The sequence below is a fragment of the Larimichthys crocea genome, chromosome II (assembly GCF_000972845.2).
Source record: "Larimichthys crocea isolate SSNF chromosome II, L_crocea_2.0, whole genome shotgun sequence".
Lineage (NCBI taxonomy): Eukaryota > Metazoa > Chordata > Actinopteri > Sciaenidae > Larimichthys > Larimichthys crocea.
Genome location: NC_040012.1, coordinates 11,964,041 through 11,986,584, shown reverse-complemented (window position 1 = coordinate 11,986,584; position 22,544 = coordinate 11,964,041). Strand labels below are relative to the sequence as shown.

General features: G+C 40.4%; 1 protein-coding gene across 14 annotated transcripts in view; it reads right to left on the bottom strand.

The window, feature by feature from the left end:
• The window catches only part of adgrl2b.1 (adhesion G protein-coupled receptor L2b, tandem duplicate 1), a 127,381-nt gene that overhangs the window by 65,841 nt on the left and 38,996 nt on the right, over positions 1-22,544 (bottom strand). For 3 of the 14 annotated variants that reach the window (XM_019262218.2, XM_019262219.2, XM_019262220.2), the window contains exons 1-2: positions 19,547-20,815; positions 472-685 (exon numbers count right to left, since the gene is read on the bottom strand). In XM_019262218.2, coding sequence (XP_019117763.1) covers positions 472-547 — 76 coding nt within the window. In that variant the 5' untranslated portion in view covers positions 548-685; positions 19,547-20,815. Of the gene's footprint in view, positions 1-471; positions 686-19,546; positions 20,820-22,544 lie in introns of those variants that run through there. The other 11 variants (XM_019262215.2, XM_019262222.2, XM_019262213.2 and 8 more) reach the window with 8 other exon arrangements.

The window sequence follows — 22,544 nt, the reverse complement described above, 5'->3', positions numbered from 1 at the left end:
ATTTTTTTTCCCAGTTCCAGAATCTGGCGCTCAATCAAGTGCCCTGCTTTTGATGGTTGCAGGTGTACTGGCTGCACGTAACGATCTGATTTAGGCGCAAATAAAAAAATCATCTTTTCTCTGCGCCTCCAGTCCCTCTAACTACACTCAATCTGTTATGAGGCTCATTGTGCAGGATAGGTGCAGCTATGAACCTTCAGGCGAAGGTCTCTGACATACCATTTGAGTATTGGAAGTGAAGAAATGTTCATGGGTTGCCAGGAATATTCAATGAGCGCAGCACAAAGTGTTCAAAACACCTTTTTCGAACTCCAAGGGTAAAACCACTGAAGAGGAACTATTAGCACACTCAGAGGAATGTGGGCTAATAAATTCAACACATTCATAAGATGAATAATAAGTGGCTTCTTGAAAGGTTGACCAGAATCACATTAACACTACTCTGTGCCACATAACTCCATGGTAACTCACCTTCTGAGCAGTGAAAGCAGAAGAGAAGGAGCAAGAGGCAGCGAAACACTGGACACCTCCACAGTGCAGAGGCCATTGTGTGTTATAAGTAAACGATCCAGGAGCCTGATGGCTAATAATAGTGGTTCAGTATGTTGCGGTGGGAGAGCTGGAAAGCTGGAGCGATGTCAACGATCAGTAGTTCTCGGAGAAGCATCACCAGTCATCTTCTCATCTGGAAAAAAAAAAAAAAGAGAGAGAGAGAGAGAGCAGGAATGAGTGTAAAAATGGAGGAAAATTGGACGGTAATCAACAGCATCGTCACAGCTTTGGTTGTAATTTTTTAATCTGGATTCTACACGTCTGGATCACATGAAAAAAAGAAGTGTGAATTGCTTTTGAAATGTCGTCAAACATAAATGTGAAATTGAATAAACAAAGGCACTTTTTCTTTCCACGGAAATATTAAAACTTTGTTGTCAAATGTTTATGAGGACACTGACATGAAAACAAAGCAGAAAGCGTGCCTGGCGCTCTGCACTTATTCAGCACTCCTCAGCGTGTTACAACTGAATGTTTACACTGCCTCATTCTCCCACTCTTCCCTGTTCCACCTTCCCTATTTACTCCCAGATCCCCGCGGGAGAGAGCTTGTCGCTCCAGCAACACGTTCACACAGGACGCCATTAGAGACACAGCTGCTTTGTGAGCTACTTTTGTCTCCTTCCTTATCAAGGGGTGGCAAAAACAGCCCTTTTGTCTGCAAAAGCAGCAAAAGGTTAGAGCCTGAGACAGACCAACACGGCAGACAGATAAGCTGCTTACCAAAGTCAAACACCAAGGAGGGATGTGTTGTGTCATATGTGAAATGCCACACACACACTCACATATGCATGCCTGCACAAACATATAACCATGGACGTGCACACTCCTGCAGACACGGACACACACAAGGAGAGACGGTATTCACATGAGCGCACACACAAACATCAATGTAGTGTATCTTGTTTATTCCCATGTGGTCACCATCCAACATCTCCCCAATGCACACACTAACACACACACACACACACACACACACACACTCTCATACGTATCAACAGGATCGGTCACTTGGTAGCCGTCGCTATGCGGAGGAGAGTGAATGTTTCTGAATGCTGCTGCTCCGGAGCCACCCGTCAACCACCCTGATTATTTTATAATGAACCCAAATTTGAACAGCAGAGCAGTCAGCTCTGATCGCTCCCCGGGCCTCACTAATGCGCTCGGATATTTTTGGCAACATGAAAACCCACAAAACATGGGAAGCTTTCACATTAGCATTCTGAGTAATAATTTAAGTCACAATTGGATTCATTCTATACATGGCCAATGCATGGTTGGAAGCAGGGGCGGGGGGGGGGGGGGCTAATAGCTGAACAATCTGCACCTAGCCCGACGCAGGCTGAGAGTGTTTATTTTCAGTTGAGGTCACTCTGAGCCCGAGCCAAGGAAACACACATACAGCTAACTTATAATTTATAAGTTAAACTTTGGTGGTTTTTATAGGAATTGTGGTTTTATTTGTCTTCCAGTTGTTTATCTGCCAGTGGCGCCGAACAAGATCAGATAAGAACGAAATGGAGGGTACAAGCTCTCCTGCGAGGAAAGTCTCACACTACTGGTCTACTGAGGCTGCTCATACTCTCAATTCTTCTAACAAGACTGCCACCAGTTCAATGTTGGGCAGAACACTGACTCTCCGGAGACACACGTGACTTCTTCCTTAGCCATTTATCTTCTGCAAATATGAGGCCCGGGGCCACGGGGTAACCATAATCATGGTTGACAGGAGGAGATTGGAAACTGTTGGGGGGGACATCCCCCTGCCCTTCTGGCCTGCTGGGCCTGCTGGGCCACTCAACCCCTTTCTAGACACTAGGGGCCGAGAGCCTGCCAGGCCTCGCGGATACAGACTTGCCCCTCGCCACCCCCGGGGTTCTTTCTCCTGATCATCCGTCGCCCCGCTGAGTAACATGTCTCCTTTCTCTCTTAAGCTGGTGGAGGACACAGCCATGCTCATCTTCCTAAAAAACACTGTTTTGTTCTGCGGGATTTCTACACTGAATCGGTCCGGACTTGAGATAAAAGGATTAGGCGATTAACATTAAGATGCTTTACACAAGTGCTGACAGACGTATCATAATTTCACATCAGGGGACAGAGTGGGGATGATGGTTGTGGGGGCCTAAGATGTTCTCAAGCAGAAAATGATTTTAAGAGGTAAGTGAGGCATCGTTAACCCCTCAGAGATTGTGTTGAGGAATTATCTACACCAACCGCCCCCCCCGTCCCCTCCCCCCCGAAGCCTGGGAATTGAGGTTACTTGTTTCTCGGCCAACAATTTGCGCATAATGATCATCATGTTCCACCGAGGCTGATATTTAAAAAAAGGTACACAGCTATGACTAACTGTCACCACCTACACTAAATCTAATGAGCTCAAACATACACTATAACACCAGAAGACGAACCGACTACATAAAAGTTATTCATGTTTGTCTGCGCCTTGAGCACCAAGATATATTCCCTCAGGTTTTTGCTCTCTAATAACAGTATATCTTTTTTGGAAACAAGACAAAGAAATTCCACCAATGAACTGAAAAATGATATTCAAACATTCACAACATCTGTTTTTCTTTTGCCTCCTATACAAACACAGTGGAAACCCAAGGAGAGAAATCTATCATCAGTTAAGATAATGGAGAAAATCACAGTCCACAGCCAATTTTTCACATCAGCCTGATAGAAATAATAAGCAACCATTTAAAAGAGGACGGCAAGCAATTAAAACATAATTAAAATAAATGGATTGAAGGAGACAGCCCACATGTCTTAACATGAAACACAAGACTGTGTGCAATAGCCGGCTGGTTGAATGTGAGTCTCCTTTGACAAAGCTTGTGTCTGCCTCTCTCAAGCTGGAGAGGCGTCCAATGAAAGAGGGAGTGAGAGGAGGGGAGGGAGCTTGAGAGTTTCTAAGCCGGGAGGACTAAATGGATGGGAGAGGGAGAGCAGAGGAGGAGAAGAATGGAAGGGGGAGAAAAAGAGGGGCGGTAGGGTCACTGCAGAGGATTGACAGCCTGTGAGTACGGCCTGACCTCCTGGGTTCGCCTCCAAGTTTTCTCCACAGGCTTAGAGAAGACAAAATAAAGCCCAGGAATGTTAATTTATTTTCAATTGTCAACGCCGAGAAGAGACAGATAAAGAACGCATACATACATATCAAGTAAGACTGGAACAAAACTAATGCGCAAGTCCAAGTGTAAGCTGAAAACCTACAAGTGAAATAGAGATGTGGCTCTGTTGAGCTGCGTCTTGCCAACACAATGATTCGTCTTCCACTCTTTGAATGACTACTAATTTGAAGAACTTTCTGCACCGCCCCCATGCCCTACATTCAGGACAAAAAAAAAAAAGAAAGACACACATGTGAGAGGGGAATTTCAAACTTCAGAAAATGGTTGATGGGCTAGAAGTGGGAGACTGGATCTACAGGAACTAAGAAAACACGCCTCCAGACGATTTTTTTTCCTGTCTTCGATGCACCCTGATGTTCCCAAGGAACTCTTTTGTCATGACAGTCCTGTCAGGGCTGCGCTTTCAACCCCTGCAGGGACATGATGTCATTTCCTTGGCTCCACTGGTGGTGTAAAGAACTTGCCATCAACTGCCAGACGCGGAGATGGGCCGACATCGAGCACAGTCTGTGGAGAGTGTTTTCTCAACACAGAGCTGATAAGATATACTACACCGTGTTCGGATAAACAGGTTGTAAACTGTGGCTTACAGCAGTACAAGCTGAAACAGTAAAGATTTCTCGAATGTGACCAGAGCTGTGATGATTTGTTGTCTAACTCGGTGGGTGATCAACAGAAAATTAAGTCATTTTTTAAGCAAAATGCCAAAAAGTTGCTGGTTCCAGCTTTTCCTCATTTAAATATTTACTAGTTTTCATAGTGTTTTGTGATCGTAAGCTGAATATATTTGGGTTTTGGAATGTTTGTTGAGTAAAACAAACAATTTAAACACATTAAGAGCAACACAATGTCCTAAACAAAACTTTTTTTGTATCTGAAAGTGGAGCTGAAATGATTAGTTTTAGGAAGAAATTACCAAATTTCACTCATTCCAGCTTCTCAGACGTGACAATTTTCTGGTTTTCTTAGTCTTTAATTATGGTAACAAGAATATAAATGGGTTTTCGGGGGGACACAACAAATAATCTGGACATATAAACAGTTTTTTTTCCTCTATGAGTCCCTATGAGCCAGCTTGTTTTATTTATTCTAACATAATCACGGCTTGATTCAGCGCCTATAAATAATTTATATGTCAACAGGTGTTTTTTTTTTTGATGATAGATCACAGAACTTCTTACATCGTCTGTTTATGTCTGGGTCACGAAGACTTTCTTTAACATTTTAATGTGCAAAACTCTAATTGGAGGCACTTAAACTGCTGCTTTTATGTCTTGTTTTGTTTTGGGGATAAATGGCTCAAGATTAAAAGGATGAACAATTTAGAAAACACGATCTTCAGCACAGCTCAAAAAGCCCAAAACAGAAAACCCCCTGAAAGGTGCAATACTTCACTGTTTTATTGAGAGAGAGCACAACAGTTGGTGTGTTTGGCGGCTCTTGGCCAAATGATTGAGGCAGCAGATAAGATAGAGTGCCAGCGGGCAGATGGACATGGTGAAACAGAGATGGGTGAGCAAAGAAGCTTAGTAAAGTGGAGAGAACAAAGGAGACCCAGACTGAACAACCAGGTTAGTGTCAAGCAAAATGAAGAGAAGGTGGTGTGCAGTGTTCAAAAAAGGAGCTGCAGAGGAACGGACACTTGTAAAAAATGGTAAGAGGATGTTTCTGTCAAGGTTTGTAGCTGAAATCACAATGAAATATCAAAATGTGCCTAAAAGACTTATTCTCTGTCTGTGTTCACCCATGTATAGGAACACTGATTTTAAAGCTGCGACTTACTATTATTTTCACTGTCCATTAATCTGTCATTTAGTTGTACAATTCATCCAATAATTGCTCGCTAAATCTACAAAATGTCAGAAAATTCAAAAAGGGACAAAGTGGGGGCTTCAAATTTCTCATTTTGTTGCCAGAAATATTCATTTTTAGTACCAGTAAAGACTAATACACCCAGAAAATATTCAAATTTAGGAAGCTGGAGTGGATTTTTACTTTAAAAGCACTTAAATAATTAACAAAATATCAAACACTTATAAATATTTACTATATACACCTAGAAATATTACTTTGTTAATGGTAAGATTGCTGCAGAAATGTTGTATGGTAATAAGCTCATTTTTGGATTCTCCTCCAGAACATTTTGTAAAGGTTACTTTGGTTTATTTACACCATATTTGCTGCGTAATTACAAATTTGAGAACGTGTGAGACTTAAAAATGTCTGTTTCATTCATTAATATTCAGCCACAGGTTACTCCTACTCAAGATCAGTAGCAAATGCCAGTTGGCAGTGAAACGAATAGACTGACCTCAGAGCAGTTGGTTAAGCAGTAGGGTCATCGGAGAGGAGCAGAGAGCAGCTCAGCACTGACATGGAAAAGAGAGGTTTCTTCTTTTCAATCAGTCTCTTCATAAATGTACTGACAGCCTCACTTCTCACCTCCTCCACACATAATTCTAGCAGTCCCCTGCCTGCTCTCTATCCACACAAACACACCCACACACACACACTGCTCACCTCCAGCTCGCTCCAATGTGAAAATGCATTTTTTTTTTTTTACAACGGAAACCATGATTGGCCTGGCAGCATCACCCCTCACCTAAACATGAGCAACACACACACACACACAACACACAACAAATTCATTCACCCATTCAACACGTTTCTGGTATGTTGATGTTCACACCTTCGCGGGGGAAAATACATTGACACAACGTAAAAAAATTTTACACGCTATATCCCCGTTCAGGCTGGATTAGTTTTCAGAAAAATGTACGTGAAGTAGCTGCTAATACACAACATCTGTGATGTTAATGAACAACATGCAGGGAAGGAGAATGGAAATGTGCAACAGTTACTCCATTCATGTGCTGCCATCCCACCAAAAATGTATCACAATGATCAAACATAATTTCCGCAAACTGACAGCAGCTTGTTTAAACAATGACAAAACAGCAAAGGATGGGCGGGGAAATGTTGCATTTGGCGCATTCAGAGTGATCTCGTTTTGAGTGGGAAAAGCTGGACGAGCGTGCAGAGTCCTTCCTTGCCTAAAAAGGAAACGACAGGGTATTTGCAAACTATCTCGGGTTTGTCAATCCGGATTGGACTAGCTGAGGTTTTATCAGAAATTATTTCTCCTGGGCGCGGGAGGTCCAAGATTTGGCCAGTCGCTAAAATCCGCACAAGTTACTGACATGGCAAGATTGAGATGGGACTGAAATTTACAGACATGCTCCATTCCCCCCCGCCCCCCACCATAAAACTAATCCCATCCCAAATGGGGCTTACGACAAAGTGGTACGACGACAAAGTGACATTTTGTTGCCAAAAGCCTAGAGCAGTTAGTTTCTTACTAAGAAATATATGCAAATTGAGCAAACACTATTAACCCTCCAGGGGAAGCAAGTAGTTGGCGGTGTAACCGAAAAATTATTTTTGAATTGTATGCGAGGGCGTAGATTTAATTTCAAAAGTGGTGGAAAGGACGCACGAATTTAGACATGCTATTTCCTGTATTTCTATATTTACATCAATCTAATAATTAGCTTTTTAAATTAATAGTATACTTAAAAAATGTGAAAATGTAAATTACACCATTATTAATACATGCCACTGAACATTTAGTTTTTGATGATAGAGACAAGTCGATGGACAGAAAATGAAGCACTTTGATAATCAATTATTAACTGAATTTTTGACATACATTCTTTTTAAATGGCTTATTTCAACTTTCAAAATTGAGTATTTGCTGTTTTTTTTATTCTTGTGTTACATTACAAAAAAGGACTGTACTGTATATGTGTGCAGAGGAGTCGTACCAGCACTCCTACACTTACCAAGCAGGTACAACCTCCACCTCTCAGAGGGCAGGGCCTGTACGTAGCCTGAGAGGCGAAACGCAGGACAAAAAAAAAAAATCACACGGCATCTCTTCTCTTGTCTAAGAGATGTTAGTGTGTAAATCGAACTGAAACTATAAAAACAGCTTTTAGTAAAGTACTGGAAATGAAGTCTGGATGGAACTCATGTAACACCTACGATAAACAACTCAGATCTGCCAGCATCTCCATCCCCTGCTTGTATCTGAGCCACACAGCTGTTATGTCCATGTCTGTGAGACTTTATTCTTATCGGAGGAACATAAACTGTTAACCAGACATTTTACATCACTCAAACAAGCTGCTATGTCTTTACTGACATCCAGTTTTACACTTCATGCTCAATGCATTTTTGTCTCCGGTTTAGAAGCTATTTAAAGTTATATGGCTTCTTTCAACTGGAAACAATTTAATGTTTTGCCACAATGGCTCACTTCAGATACGCTGATACGTCCACCCTCCTAATTTCATCACCTTCCTGTGGTGAATTCATTGTAAAGTTTAAACTTTTGTCAGACTTCAGGCACATTTTTGTCCAAAATCCAGTCTGCTTTGCATTACCTATGGATGGTCAGCACATGGGCTGCATTCTAACTGTGGGCGGCTTGTGTGGTCTCCATTCATTCAGTGTCTTTAGTGACAGACATGCATTAATTTGCCTTAATTCAGGGATGTAACATGCACTCAGAAGCACAGTGGCAATACTGGATTTTTTTAAAAACGCAATCAATAAGAATATAGTTCTAATATAAAAATGCATTCACAATTAATCAATTAAAAACATCTGGCTTTAAATGACCAAAAATTTGATTAAACTCTTTATAACCTTCAGGAAGTTAGGATTAATTTAATGTATTACACTGCATTAACACACTAATTAATCTAGAACTTAATATACCAGTCAATTAATTGACTGCTAACTTTTAATTATTTTAATTATCAGTTAATCTGCTATTTTTATAATAATTCACCTTTAAAACAAAAGGGCAAACATCTATTTTTATGTTTCAAATCAATGTAAACTGCAAATATCAAGTATTTTTGTCTGTTGTTAAAAAAAAAAGCTATTTGAAGACATCAATCCTTCATTTTTGTCTATTTTGCATTTTCTTTTCCAATTGATGAAATGCTTAATCATGTAAATGATGAAAATGAAAATAATTGTTAACCGCAGCCATAAAATAATCAAATTTCTGTTCAAATCAGTTGATTGTATTACAATATTATGTGTCACATCAGGCCAGTGTCTTCACACACTTGACACACGTGTTAATAATATATGATAAGAAGACATTTTTTCATTCGCAAGATATAACAAATACATATGATAGTATGTAACGAGGGTCAGGAGCCAGAAATATCACTATGGAAGAGCTATAGTGAGTAAAAACCTATTAATAACAAGAGGTACATAGGGCTTTAGTATCTACAAGTCCTGAACTGCATTATTTCTATCTTTTTTTTAAGTCTCTGGTTATGTGCAAGCTGAAGAAGGCAGAAATTGACTCCTCACTCTGCTCTGCAGGGTTTCCCCTCGATGTTAAATGATGTTTAGGTCTGGTGACCGAGGAAACCATACCAGGAATTTGATTTTATTCATGAAATCACTGCAAAACATGGTGCAACTACTGTAGCTACTGTAAAATTGCCTCATATACCTTGGCCATTACACAAATGTGTGAAGTAATCGTCAGTCCTAATGAGTCCCACGAGATGGCTGCCAATGCTATTACAGACCCACAGTCGACAGCAGTCGACATATTATGATTTTTGCTCTGCGAGAAAACCCATCAGAATGCAGGAAAAGGTACAGGAAATCATTAAGATTGTCTTTTTTTTGCAGTTTCTTTTTTTGCAGTTTCTCTTTTGCTTCTTACACCAGGTAACCTACTGCATGTTTGTGTTTCGACCTTGGTGGTAAGTATTTTCAGGGCATCCCCATCACCATTGCCTGCTTTGTAAAGGTTGTGTTATTTCAAATATTTCAAGTTTCTGAGGTCAAAGTTTCTTTGTGTTTATTTACCAGCCAAAAAGTAAGTAATTGAACATACCACATGCTGGGAACATTGTCATGTCTCTCTGCCTCTTGCTATCAAACCAATAAAGGCAAAACTGCCACCACCAAAAAAACATCTGAAGTTTTAATACCAAAAACAGCATATATTATCACTATATATAAACGTATTGTGAAAACTATTTCCTCTTCACAAATCCAGCAAAGATTTCTGCCTGTGATGAAAATTAAAATATTACTCCAATATTAACTCTGCTTTTAGCTCTGTTTTTGGTCTCCACCATCTGCTCTGGGAAATATCTGTCACTTTAACTGCTAAATGTTCCACTATGTTCACCAGATAGTTTCTGACTTTGTCTGCGTGGTACTTGGTGCTGGCAGGTACACTTTACAGTCGGATTTTACATTACATTTTTTTCAGTGAAAATTGCCGCCTACTACTACTGCTGCTGCTGCTGCAAATTATCCTAAGAGAGCAGTGAGAGCCAGTGAATGCTACTAGCAGCCCTTTTCACATTACGTGTACTCATTTAATCTTTTGTAAATGCAGCTTCAAGTTTTTGTTCTCATATCAACAAATTAAACTACCCATCATTTTTGTATACTATACACTGACACATCTGCTGTTTAGGCAATCTCTGCCTGGAAATGGTAATTGCATCATTTCAGTTTAAAAAGAGGCGATTAGCCTCTTTTAAAGTGGACACAACTGACAACTTAACTAAAAAAATTAATTAGTTTTTAATGAAAATGGCGTGAAAGAGAAAATAAGGCATGCTGATGTTAGTAATGGCAGCTAATGGCAGCTAATGGCGTCGTGTGTACTCTGATGTGGTAATAAGAGAACATTAAAAATATTTTATGAATATTTGAGAGAAAGCAGGAAAATCACATTACGTTCATAAGATGTCCTCCATGTTCTGGTTCAAGTATTTTGAGCTGTTAACAATCACAGAAAACTCTCCAAAGATCCTGGAGGGACTGTCTTGGACACAGAACCTGATTATTTTGACTTTAAATTTCAATTCAGTTTGTCAAAACATTATTAAAAATGCTTTGTAATCCTGAATCAAAATCAGTCAGTAGTGGCCTCTTCAAATCTAACAGCATTTATTACAGGCACAATATTCTGAATTACCGCTCTCATTAAAAAAAAATCCTTTTGTAGTGATGTAGTATTTCAGCGGGGCCTAAAATATCGAGCTAATAGCTGTTAGCCATATTGCTGTGCTCTACCATTTGGCTGCATTGAACTGGAAATGAGCCATGGACTTAATATGCATACTCACGCTGTAGGCCTGGACGTGTTTGGTGCTTGTTTTCAATTCAAAGTTGTTTTTTTTCTCAGTATTGGTTTCTATTAATTTGTCCACCCACTCTATCTGTTCCTTTGGAAACCAAGACACAGGCATCAATCCGCAGCATTTCCAGTGGGAAATGGGACCTGGTTGGACTTGTTTTTCTTGTTTCTTTGTACATAATTACTTTCTCGTTCTCTTCCTGTCTTTGCAGTGACAGTCTGAGGCTTATTATTTAAGATTTACTGCTTCTGATTCAGCTGTAAACCACTTAATTTTCTTTCTCTTTTTTTTTGAAAGATGGACCACTGCAGGTTCACCGGTGGGCTTAAAATGTCTCTTCCTCCATAGCAGTTAGACTGATGCCTGCTGTTAAGAAACAGCTGAAAACATATTTTTCTTAAGGACTCTTCACAATCCGAGCGTTAACAAGTCAGAATGGGCAAAAATACAACATAATTACACAGCATAGCCTCCAAACAACTGGATAGGTTTCCAGAAAATTGGGTCCAATCTTGGACTCCAACACTGGCCAGACTTCATGTTGGATTGCTTCTTAAATGCACCAAATTTGTGAGATTTTCACAAAAGACAGCTTTTTACAGTGTTTACAGAGCCAAATAACAATTTTCGAATGAAAATCTGCAAATGATCTGAATAAATGTTAAAAAATAACCTAAAATGGAGCTTAAAGGACAAGACAGCTGAATTTCAGCATGCCAAATTATACGCTTTACCAGTACTTCCATGAGTTTGTTCTGCTCGCTCCATTGTAATGCAAACAGGAGGGCCATACGAGTGCAGAGAGAATGAAATGGAACAATGATGAAAGTACGTGCTATAAGAATCAGGACAGCTGTCAGGGAATCAGACAATCATTTTATATTTGCAGCATGTTTCACAGTTTGTCATTCAGGGTCAAAGGAGAAGCTCAAACCTCCGCTTCACCGTTTAAAAAAAAAATTAGTGTCAAGGCTGTGTTGTTTCCCTTTTCCAAGAAATATTCAGAAAATTCTGTTTCTGCTGCCTTGGATCAAACATTTAACAATATGAAGACCTCACATTTAAAAATAAATAGTCAATTCTCCTTCAAAACTAAATAACTTCAACTGTGAACGATTTGCATCACAGCCATTTCTACTAGGACTATTAGGAACTGCTTCTACTAGAACGATTATTTTATTTCTTCATTAATCCGCTGATCATTTTTACTATTTTCAATCCATTAATCCTTGAAACAACAAAACAGAGCCCATGTGAAATGTTATTATTGCTTGATTTGTCCGATAAACAGTCCAAAAGTCAAAGATATTCAGTTTGCAATGATGTAAAACAGAGAAAAACAGAAAATTCATCCAGGAGTCGGAGAATATATGGTTGGAAATGTGTGTGTCAGTTATCAAAATTATTGCTGATTAATTTTCTTTTGATGAACAATTCGAATAATTAACTACTTAACTATCGTTTCAGCTCTATTGGCGACACACTGTCCACTCAACCTCAAAAAAATCACAAAAGCCCCTAACTTGAAACATTTGTCTCCATAAATTAAAATACCAGAGCCAGAGGGCTGCGTGTTCTTCCATATAAATCAACAAATATACACAACAAGCCACCATACACAGCCACCGTACTGCACCTCAGTGCTTCAAAAACAGAGAAAAGGCTTCTATGGATGCAATGCTTTTCTCTACTGCCAAGTTTCCCTTGTGCTGTGGCTTAGCCCGACAGTAGTGTAAAGGATGCATGCTTCTTTTATTTTATTTTCAGCCCCCTGCCTCCGTTTCCCTTTTCTCTCCTCCAGTACATCATTCCTTTGGGTGTTTGTGCTGTGTCCCTTAGTTACAGGATAAGAGACCCAGCAGCTCCGAGAGTTAAAAGCCTGCCCTGTCCCACTCATACGAACAAGACCATCAATAATTCACCCTCATCGGGAAGCATTATCTAACAGCCTTATAAAAAATTAAAGATTGTGGGTGACAACACGGAACTATGAAGAAAGTGCTCCGTAAGAGGACACTCCAGGTGGCAACAATGCAAGTAAATGTAAAATAAGGTAAATGCAGGAGGAAGACTCGTCTGGGCCAGCCGTGTCAGACGGCCTTGTGAGACTGATTTAACCATTACACATGAAAGACAGACGCCTCGCCAAATTAAGGCAAAGTCAACGAGAAGACCCATCTCTTCTCATCGTCTCCACCGGCCCCTGTGTGTATGTGTGTGTATGTGCGTGTGTGTGCGTGTGCAAGTGCAGCACAAAGGTGGAAGCATTTGCTCGGCTGTATTAACGCCCAGGCTCATTCTCATTGACAGTGAAATCCCTCTAAGCCTAGATCAATTACATCCAGCTCTGCTGTAATTAAAATGTCCTAACAAAGGTCTTAGGAGCACAGCACAGAACTCTACCCATTGAAAATAAGCTCAGTCCAAATTATTGCACCACCTCCTAGAAAAATAGTTGAAGATTAGATTCAGGCTTTCTTTGCCGTTAAGCACATGCAAGAAATGCCTGTGCGTTTTTTTCTTTTTTTCCATCCTTTAATAAGGTCAAGATATGATTCAAGATAATGTGCAACATGCCCCAATAAATCACACACTCGTATGAAACACAATTAATGCTGTTATATTGGAATCAAGGCGCAAGTACATAAAACAAAATATTCATTAATCTATAGTACAAAAAAAAAAAAAAAAAAGACCCTGTGCTTGTTTTTGTAGCCATAGCTAATAAGAAAACTAATTATTTGTTCTCTTAAGTTCATCTGAAGCTTGACTATGCTCTGCTGAGGGATGACATAATGCTTATGAGTCTCCTAATTAAAACTCAGCAGCGGAGTGATTAGCAATCACAACTCCACTCTTCAAATATCAAGATCTGATTTGCTTGGCTGATCAACAACAAGGTTCCTTCTCCCGCTGCATCTCACAGAGCCGGCAGTCTCTCTCTCTCTCTCTCTCTCTCTCTCTCTCTCTCTCCCTCTCTCCCTCTCTCTGTCTCTCTCTCTGTGTTTTAAGGAGGCTTTTGAAATGGAGGAAATCAGTCCAACTCTGCAAGGAAGGGCTCAGCTGAATTTTGAGTTTTATATTGCATTTATTTATTTATTTATTTTTGTGCCAGGATGCCATTCACGGCGCAATACTTTTTCTTTTTTTAAATGTTGCCTGCCAGAAATTATTATTAAAAAAAAAAAAAAAACGGATTACATGCCACTGCTGATGAAGGCTTAAATATTTCTGGCTGTACATGATAATTCATCATAGTATGAAACCCAAGAAAGTCATCAATAACGTTACTTATGGCAGCCACCAAAATTAAACTTGATGCCTGTTCCCTCGTTGCGCAGAGGAGGGACTATTCCACAGACACAGAGCGAGAGCAAGATGGCTGACTGCACTGACACATTGTGAAAGCATGCATTGCCATCCTAGGTAATAGATTCTCTTTGCTGTGTGACTCCCACCGCTTCTCATCTTCTGTGACAACGCCTGCCAATCAAAGCGCAGGGAACATTCAAGGGCTTTGACAATATCTCTTCACCTTGAAAACACATTGGCTTCATCACAAGACGCCAGGTGACACCAAGTAGGCATCAAATAGCCATTAGACATGGCAGACAAAAAAAAGTGGCAGGCTAAAGGTGATCCCATGCCTCTTTCTAGGCTGGACAGAAAATGAACCGCGCGAGAGAACAAAACGTAGAAAGATTTTTGTCATTATTTGAGATAATCTGCTGTAAAACTTTCAAAGAAAAGTCCTGAATTTAGCCTTTCAACACACTGAATTACTGGTTTCCCACGAAGCAAATTTATCTCTGCTCTTAATGTGAAAGCATTTAATAGTAGAATTCAAGCCGTCTTTCACACCTGCAGATTACTGATTGGAAAATAAAACATCGGTTTTGGGTGTTTTACCTGTTACAATCCCTTCCTCTTCGATGCAAAACGAGAAATAACAACGTTACACCACATCAGCCGAGCAATTTACATTTTTATATGATTCATGAATACCATGAAGGAGGACAGGGAGAGATTTGTCTGCGGTGAAGCATGGCCTGAACCTCAATTTCTAGGATAATTATATGATACTATTTAGGAATTTGAGCATAAGAGAAGCATTTCCTCAGTTGAAGACAGATGACCTGTCAGATGCACCTAATGCCAACACAAAGCCTTCAGCCTTTAATCTGCACACTTCCTGTGACCCATACTATGACAGAACCAAATAAAGAACACTATCTTTGTATCCCCCTGAGACAGAGCAGTGTCCTCATATGCTAATGCCAACCAGTGTTGGAGAAGTAGCTCCGAGGGCGGCCCAGACAACTCACAGGTCAGTGCTAATCTTCTGATATATGGGGCCTAAAGACCCGAGACACATCCATCACACGCCGCCAACGGCTCTCCAACTGAGCGAGATGTGCACACACTAAAGGGTTAACACACACCTCCAAAGAGACCTCTGATGATCCATCACTCACGAACCAGCCTCCTTCTGAGCGGAGCGTCCTTTAACAACACCGAGGGGGTAGATTTCTTAGCAGAGGGCTCAGCGATGAGTGCATATAGAGCCAGCGTGACTGCTAGACCTAAGCTCCAAGCCTCTGTTGATCATTAAACATCCATTTTAAACCAGTGGGGGAAAGTTAACTGTCATTTTAAACACAGGAGGTGGTAGTATGGGAGAGATTTTTCCTCCCCCTGATGTATTTTCTCTGTGAAAAGGAGCGAGACCATATATCCATCCATCGGGTTAACTACCCTAACGCATAATCATTCGTTCCAGTCATCTGTCTCTTTATTTTTGAGGCAAGCCACAAAATGGCTATGGTGGGGCATTTGTAGTTAAATGAGAAACTCGCCCCAAAGCACTTTGTTAAATAAACAAAATGCCCATTGCTTTTCTTTTCTTATTTTTATTGTATTAAACCTGCTCCTCTGCTTAGTATTCTTCTTCTTCCTCCTCTGGCAAACATGGCCAAAAGTGAACAGCAAGACAGCAGCTTTTCAAAAAATATTTTTTTCATGTGGACCGGCGGGTGAGGGGCTCTTCACAGCTTTACCGGTAAATGTCAGGTTAGGTGTGTGAGCCCCTCAGAATGAGACACTACTTTCTAAACTCTACACCATTTTGCAGCAACGTTCACCCAGGAAGAAATCCATCGCAGATGGAGCACCGATGCCAATTTCTCCACCGATAGCAGCCTCAACAGAGCAGAATGCATGTACCTCTCCTTTCCTCGGCAGCTTTTTAATAATTTGAACAACCGGCCTCAGCTCAGCACACCGCAGCATGGTTCCCACTCCACTCTTTCGGGGTTTTTTTTTTCCTAAGTCAACAAACTTACTACACTTGCTATTGTTATCACTCCTGCCCTAACCTCCTACACATGCACACAATGCAGAGAGGACCTGTTTTCTGGGCTTTTGTCATTGTTGGAAAGCATAGGAAATCACTAACAGGAGGAGATGCAGACCGAGGTGGAGTCAACAGCAGGATAAAAAAGAATCCCAGCTTTCAGCAGAAAATGCACCGTACATGGCAAATTGATTATATGTAACTGATGTAAAGAGTCTCTCCAATGCGATCCAATACAATCAAAACTGTCTCATCTCCTATTATTCATCACTCCCTCTTTCCCCACTCTCTGTCCATTTGTTTGTCTAACTTTTCACAGCGAGCGTGTCAGAGGAATTGAACGAGACAGCTGTCAAACCCACCCGCCATGAGTGAAGATGGCAGGTGAAGTCCTCCTTTTTTTTTCTCTCTCCCCCAACCCTACATTCCTCCTCTCTGGGTTCAAAACTCTTGTCTTCTTCTCTCAGTTTTTTGGGAGTTTTTTTTGTATTATTTTGTCCGAACAAAGGAAGGAGAGGAGGGAGCGAGCTCTCTTCTCCTGCAGGTTTTGGGGAGCAGTTGGCTCACGTTATTACCCAGGAGCGAGATGACCATGAAGGGGGCTACCGACCCCTACTGTGCTCCCAATGGCATTTACATTCCCTGTCTATGTGTAATACCATCTCACACGCTGCACTTTCTTTCACTATTAACCTATACTGATCCTACCTCTAAAGTAAAGGTTTGCACAAAGGAAAGAAAGCACTTTTTTTTTTTTGGTCTCTCTTTGTGCTCAGTCACAATGACTGTTTATTTTCTCTTAAACTCACCGAAAATTGAAGAGAACATTAGGCTATGTATCACGAGACAAAGAAGAGGGAGAGAGGAAAAAAAGAAGAAATCCTTGAAAAATAAACAGCGTCTTGCTGCATTCTTTCACTGACAAACAACAGCTGCACGGAATGGGAAATAAATATTATCTCTGCGACAGAAAAACAATCAGCCACCTCTAGGTAGAGCGTCTCACAAAGCTTGAATGCTCTGCGTCTTTACATCAACCCTCAATGATTGGTTGAATTAAACCATTTATTTCACAAGAAAGGCACTTGAAAGCTGATTTATTTTTCAAGTATTTTCAATGTACACAGCCGTGGACGAAATACCAGTCAAAATATGTAAACTGATTTTCATCAACTTATTTCTGCTTTTTTTTTTTCCTTCTCTCGTCATGGATTATGTCCTTTTATTTCTCCTTGAAAATAAAAGACGGACATTTGTTGATGTTTCATGCCTGTGTGGAGAAATACTGGGGGAAATATTTCAACAGACGAAAATCTTTTTAACATGACCGCGTCTCTGAATGGCGTCCAAAAATTTCCACTAAATACATGGCTTTTTGGTGTGAGATTATGGCCAACAAATTTTCCCCCAATCCACACAGTAAATCTGTTTCCAACAGTAACACTTGTTTCTCACACACACACACACACACACACACACACACACACACACGTACACAACCAACTGCATCGTCCAGAAAGCAATGTCAGTAGACTCCTCCACCACCTCCAGCAGCAGCAGCAGCAGCAGCAGCAGCAGCAGCACTCTATCAGAACAAAACTGCTTAGAGGAAGGGGGCTGGTAGCTCAAGTTCTCCCTATTGAAATGCAGACACTTTGATATGGAAATTGGCAGTTACAAAAACCCGCTAGAATTCACACTAGCATGCATTGAAACCATTTGCGCAATGTGAGATGAGATGGCACTTCCTCCCAAGACAACACAGACAAATGGACCAAACCAGCACGTCTGGGGCGGGTGAGAGATGGAGTGAAGGTAGAGAGGAGAACGAGGAGGAGGAAGAAAAGGAGGAAGGAGGAGGAGGAGGGGTGGAGAAAGAGGCAACAGAACATTTGTCCCCAAACCGCCTCTCTTTCTCTCTCTCTCTCTCTCTCTCTCTCTCTCTCTCTCTCTCTCTCTGAATTCCTACAATCCGCTGTCCTAGCGTTTGTTTCAAGAAATAAAACTCAGCCTGAGCTGAAATGCACCAGTCAAACATCCCATCATGACCCCACTGGCACAGGAAACAAAAAAAAATCACCTTTTCATCTTGACAAATCACTGATGGGCATGTCAGTATCATCCCTCTTCTTTCTTTTCTTTTTTTCATCTAGTCCTGCAGAAAATGGCTGGAATAACAGAAAAAACTTCTCCGCCACGGTCAAGACACGCTCTGATTTGTGCGGCTGTGCATACGGCTTATATAATATCTCAGTTTTCTCAGTTGAAAACTTGACCTACTCGACCTACTGCCTTTGGTTCACTTTTATGTATGTAAAAAAAAACTGTATTTGAAGAAGTCATCAACTTCCCTGTCTGATAGCCGTTATATAAGTATATGACGGCGAGGCTCTCAGTTCTCCAACTTGTCAGTATATGGCTTATATAATGTTGCACCACTGTGCTGATTTGGCATCGACAGTATGGATCATGTATAAGTCTTATTTAACCTTGATATTTCACTCCACTGTGGTTCTCCTGGGTTTTTGCCTTTGCTGAAAGTCTATGCGGCCCCTAAAAGCTTCGTATTTGAATTAGATGTGCTTCCCTTAAGCCTGTAAAAACTCTTTGTCTAAGTGTGTGTACGTGTGTGTGTGTGTGTGTGTGTCCCATCATCACACATGGCTGGCTCAGGTCTGTGAATTATACATGCCCTGTGAAATGATCTTATTTTATAGCCGCAAAATGGAGAAGTAAATGGAGACAGTAACTGACATCCAACTACTTAGCTCCTGGTGTCCTGCACTGGGTGGAGATGTTTGTGTGAGCTCGTTTTTTTTTTTTTCTCATCATGTTATCACACTGAATATCATCACTGAATATAAATCAACTGCTGTTTGTTTGTTTTTTACAGGCTTCTTCATTCATATCCACCACTTTCTTTGTCCTAGTGTCCATCTTAAATACAAAATAAAACCTCTAACACCTGAAAGCACCTTGAATATAAACATTTTATGAAGCATTATAAATGTATATACATTGAAATCCACATTGGGATGACCCTGATAGACAAACAACTTCATATAAATGAAAAAAAGTAAAGGCTCCAGACTCTAGAAAATAAAAATCATATACTACAGGCTATGTATGCATTGATCACATCACAACAGTTTTAAACTGCCAGAGGAGCCCATGGGCCCGTTTTCTGACATTTGCCTTATCACATCCTGGGAGTGTAAATAAATGGTTATTGATTCAGAGAGGCATAACCCAGCATCTCCCTAGAAAGACTCAAAACATCCGCTTTTTTAAAAAGGCTTACTTACAGTGGGGTACGCCGTGCCAAAATATGGATCCCGGCATGGAGTGTGAATTTCAGATCAACACCAGGAGCAACCCCCCCTTCTTCTTCCCTCCTTCCTCCTCTCCGTTTTTCAGAAGAGGCCCCCAGAAACTAAGCAGCGGGTCGCACAAAGACGGCTGGGGCTCGGCTGCATGCTCCACTTTTCTCCCTCACAGTGGGCAGATGGTGGGCTTTCCAGTGGCAGGTATCTGTTCACGCCAATACGTCCGGGACCGGACGAATAGCTCCATGGTGAGGTAAAAGGGAGGAAGGGGGGGGGGATGTCTGTTCAAAAGTAATGATCGTTACTTCGCCCCCTTTTCTCCTCCTCCTCCTCTTTCTCCTACTCTGGTGCGTGCAGCCAGGCTCCTTCCGACGGCAGCGCTGTAGCGGTTAGACTGCATAAAAAAGGATCACTTCAAGGAGACGAGATGCGCCCCGATCTCGCTGCAAAATGAAACTCCGAGCACGTCTTCGACACAGTTAAGTCTGTCTGAAAAGTCTCCAGCGGCCTGATTTACAGATACAGCAGGAAGAGGGATGATATGACTTCTTTTAGTCTTGGTTTTCGGTGCGCTCCCGGTCGTTCCCTCTGCGCCTCATCCACACGCCGTGCAGACAGTCGGAGCTACAGCCGGACTGGAGGCAAACAAGGCGAGGAGAAACGGCGCACCGGTCCCCTGCTCTGCAGCAGCTGGCTGTGGAGAGCAGCACACAAAACCTGGAGCGGAGTCCTGCCAGGACATGGACTGGATCCTAATGCTAATTGTGACAGCCCCGCATTAAACCCATATCTCCTGTGTGCGTAGATTTTGCGCACAAAGCACAAACAACTTCTGCTGGGCTTTTTTTTCCCCCCCTCAAAGCTTTTAGACTCACAAAACACCAGAGAAGAGTATTTTAATCAGGATTCCCTGCTGTTTAATCAGGAGAAGAGTCCAAGTGCAAGGCCATTCATTACCAAAAACATATTACTGAGAGCAGCTCATATAAATAGCACACTCATTTTTATCCTGCTGGAATTTCAGTGTTGTGGGCAGTAGTTTACACCTGGGTAATTAGTATTTTATAATAAAAACACCAAATAATGAGGCTGACGTGTTTTAATTGGGGCGAGTCCAAAGACCTGAGGAACAAAGTGTAGAATGCATCCAGGTGATGAGAAAGGACTTTGTTTAACAAGAAATCCTGCATGTAAAAGGATCGTGGCACCATAAAACCATCATTTATGCACTTTTCTGGTAGCTATTCTATACATTCAGCTCTATTCCAAGATGTCTAGCCATATTGCACACAGTAAGTTTAACATCTAATCAGCTAGTGACATTAAAAAGACTGAATGTGATGATAAACTTTATCTTGTTGCAGTTTTGGACTGTTGGTTGTTCAACTTTGCACTCTGCACATCGTCAAATCCTTATTATGTCTACATGTTATTATTGTTCATATATAACTATATAGATATACATATTTATATATACATAGTAGTGTATATGTTTAAGGGAATTTAATGGGCTTTTCTTTTATTATTATTTTATGACATCTTATCACTGATCACTAAATTAATCACAAATTGGTAGATTTATTTCATCTTCATCTACTTCTTAGGGATCTAAGTGATGGGTACAAAATGAACAATAATTAAATGTGCAGAAAGAATGAGTGAATACAGTTACAGTATGTCAGTTGTTGTGTAATATATACGGAAATGTACACTATGGAAAGAATCAATATTGTGAACAGCAGAATGAGTTATGAGTGAGCAACCCAGTATGTACCCTTTACACTGTTAACATCTATTAAAAATTCATACTTGCTGAAGGAAAATGTCACTTAATCCTCAGTCTTAATAAAAGAAACAAATGAGTCATATTCATACAAACTACCAGCACACAAGGATGTTCGTTTAGCTGATGCTATGTCCATATACAGTAAGTGCAAACATTCAGTATCCACACAAACATTCAAGAGATTTAAATGTTCTCTGCTTCCCTTTTAATTCTATTCTTGTCAACACGGAGAAGCATCCGAGGCAGGATTTAGACCACAAGATGTTAAAATGCTTTAAGGAAGTCTGGAGGATATATTTGAATAATTTAATTAATTTACAATCCCTTACAAAATGAAAATGTAAATTAAAAGGACCGAGCCTTTTGGATGCTTGCAGCTGTTCATATATGAAGAAACTGTTACCAATTTGCATTTTTTGCATCAAATTTTAGCTGCATTTTTTACTTCACTTCGAAATCTTTAATTATTTCCACAGATATAGACCCATTATTCTGTATATTTATGTAAATGTATGACTTCTTGTTTCACACATGGAAATGTGAAGGGACATACCAAGTTTTATTTCCTGAAAGTGAAACTGCATGTTTGTGATTTTCCTAATGCTCTAAGCAGCCATTAATTTCTAGACAGTATGAAAATCAATTAACAGACTCTTGAACCTTGTTTGAGCTGTAATCCATCACAGACAACAAAAAGTCAATGTGTTAATTTTTGCCAATTTCTGTGCATGTGTTTGATGCATTGATCTGCCATTAAAGTGATTTACCACTGTATGCAAATTAATAGAAATCAATGGCTTCCATGAAAGGTTGAATGAATACAGTCAAGTTCCTCAAATACAGTAACTTGGTTTACAAAGTGTACACCATTTGAAGAAAATGGGATGAAACATTAAAAGCCATATGGTCTGTAATTTAGTGGAAGTCAATGTCAATTTAGAAATACAGCACATATGCTCCAAAGTCAAGTTGTTTGCATGTGGCTACAGTATGTGCATGTGAATATATATTTAAAACAGCCTGCGTCATATTGAAAAAAAAAATACATAGTGTCCCTTTGGATCATTGAATGAATATTATTATTGTAATAGGAGCTAAAAATACTATAGTCAATATCTTGTCCAGCAGACAAAGTGCAAGTCCTTGTAGGAATATTGTATGGATTTTTCAGACTACAGTTCATCTTCACAG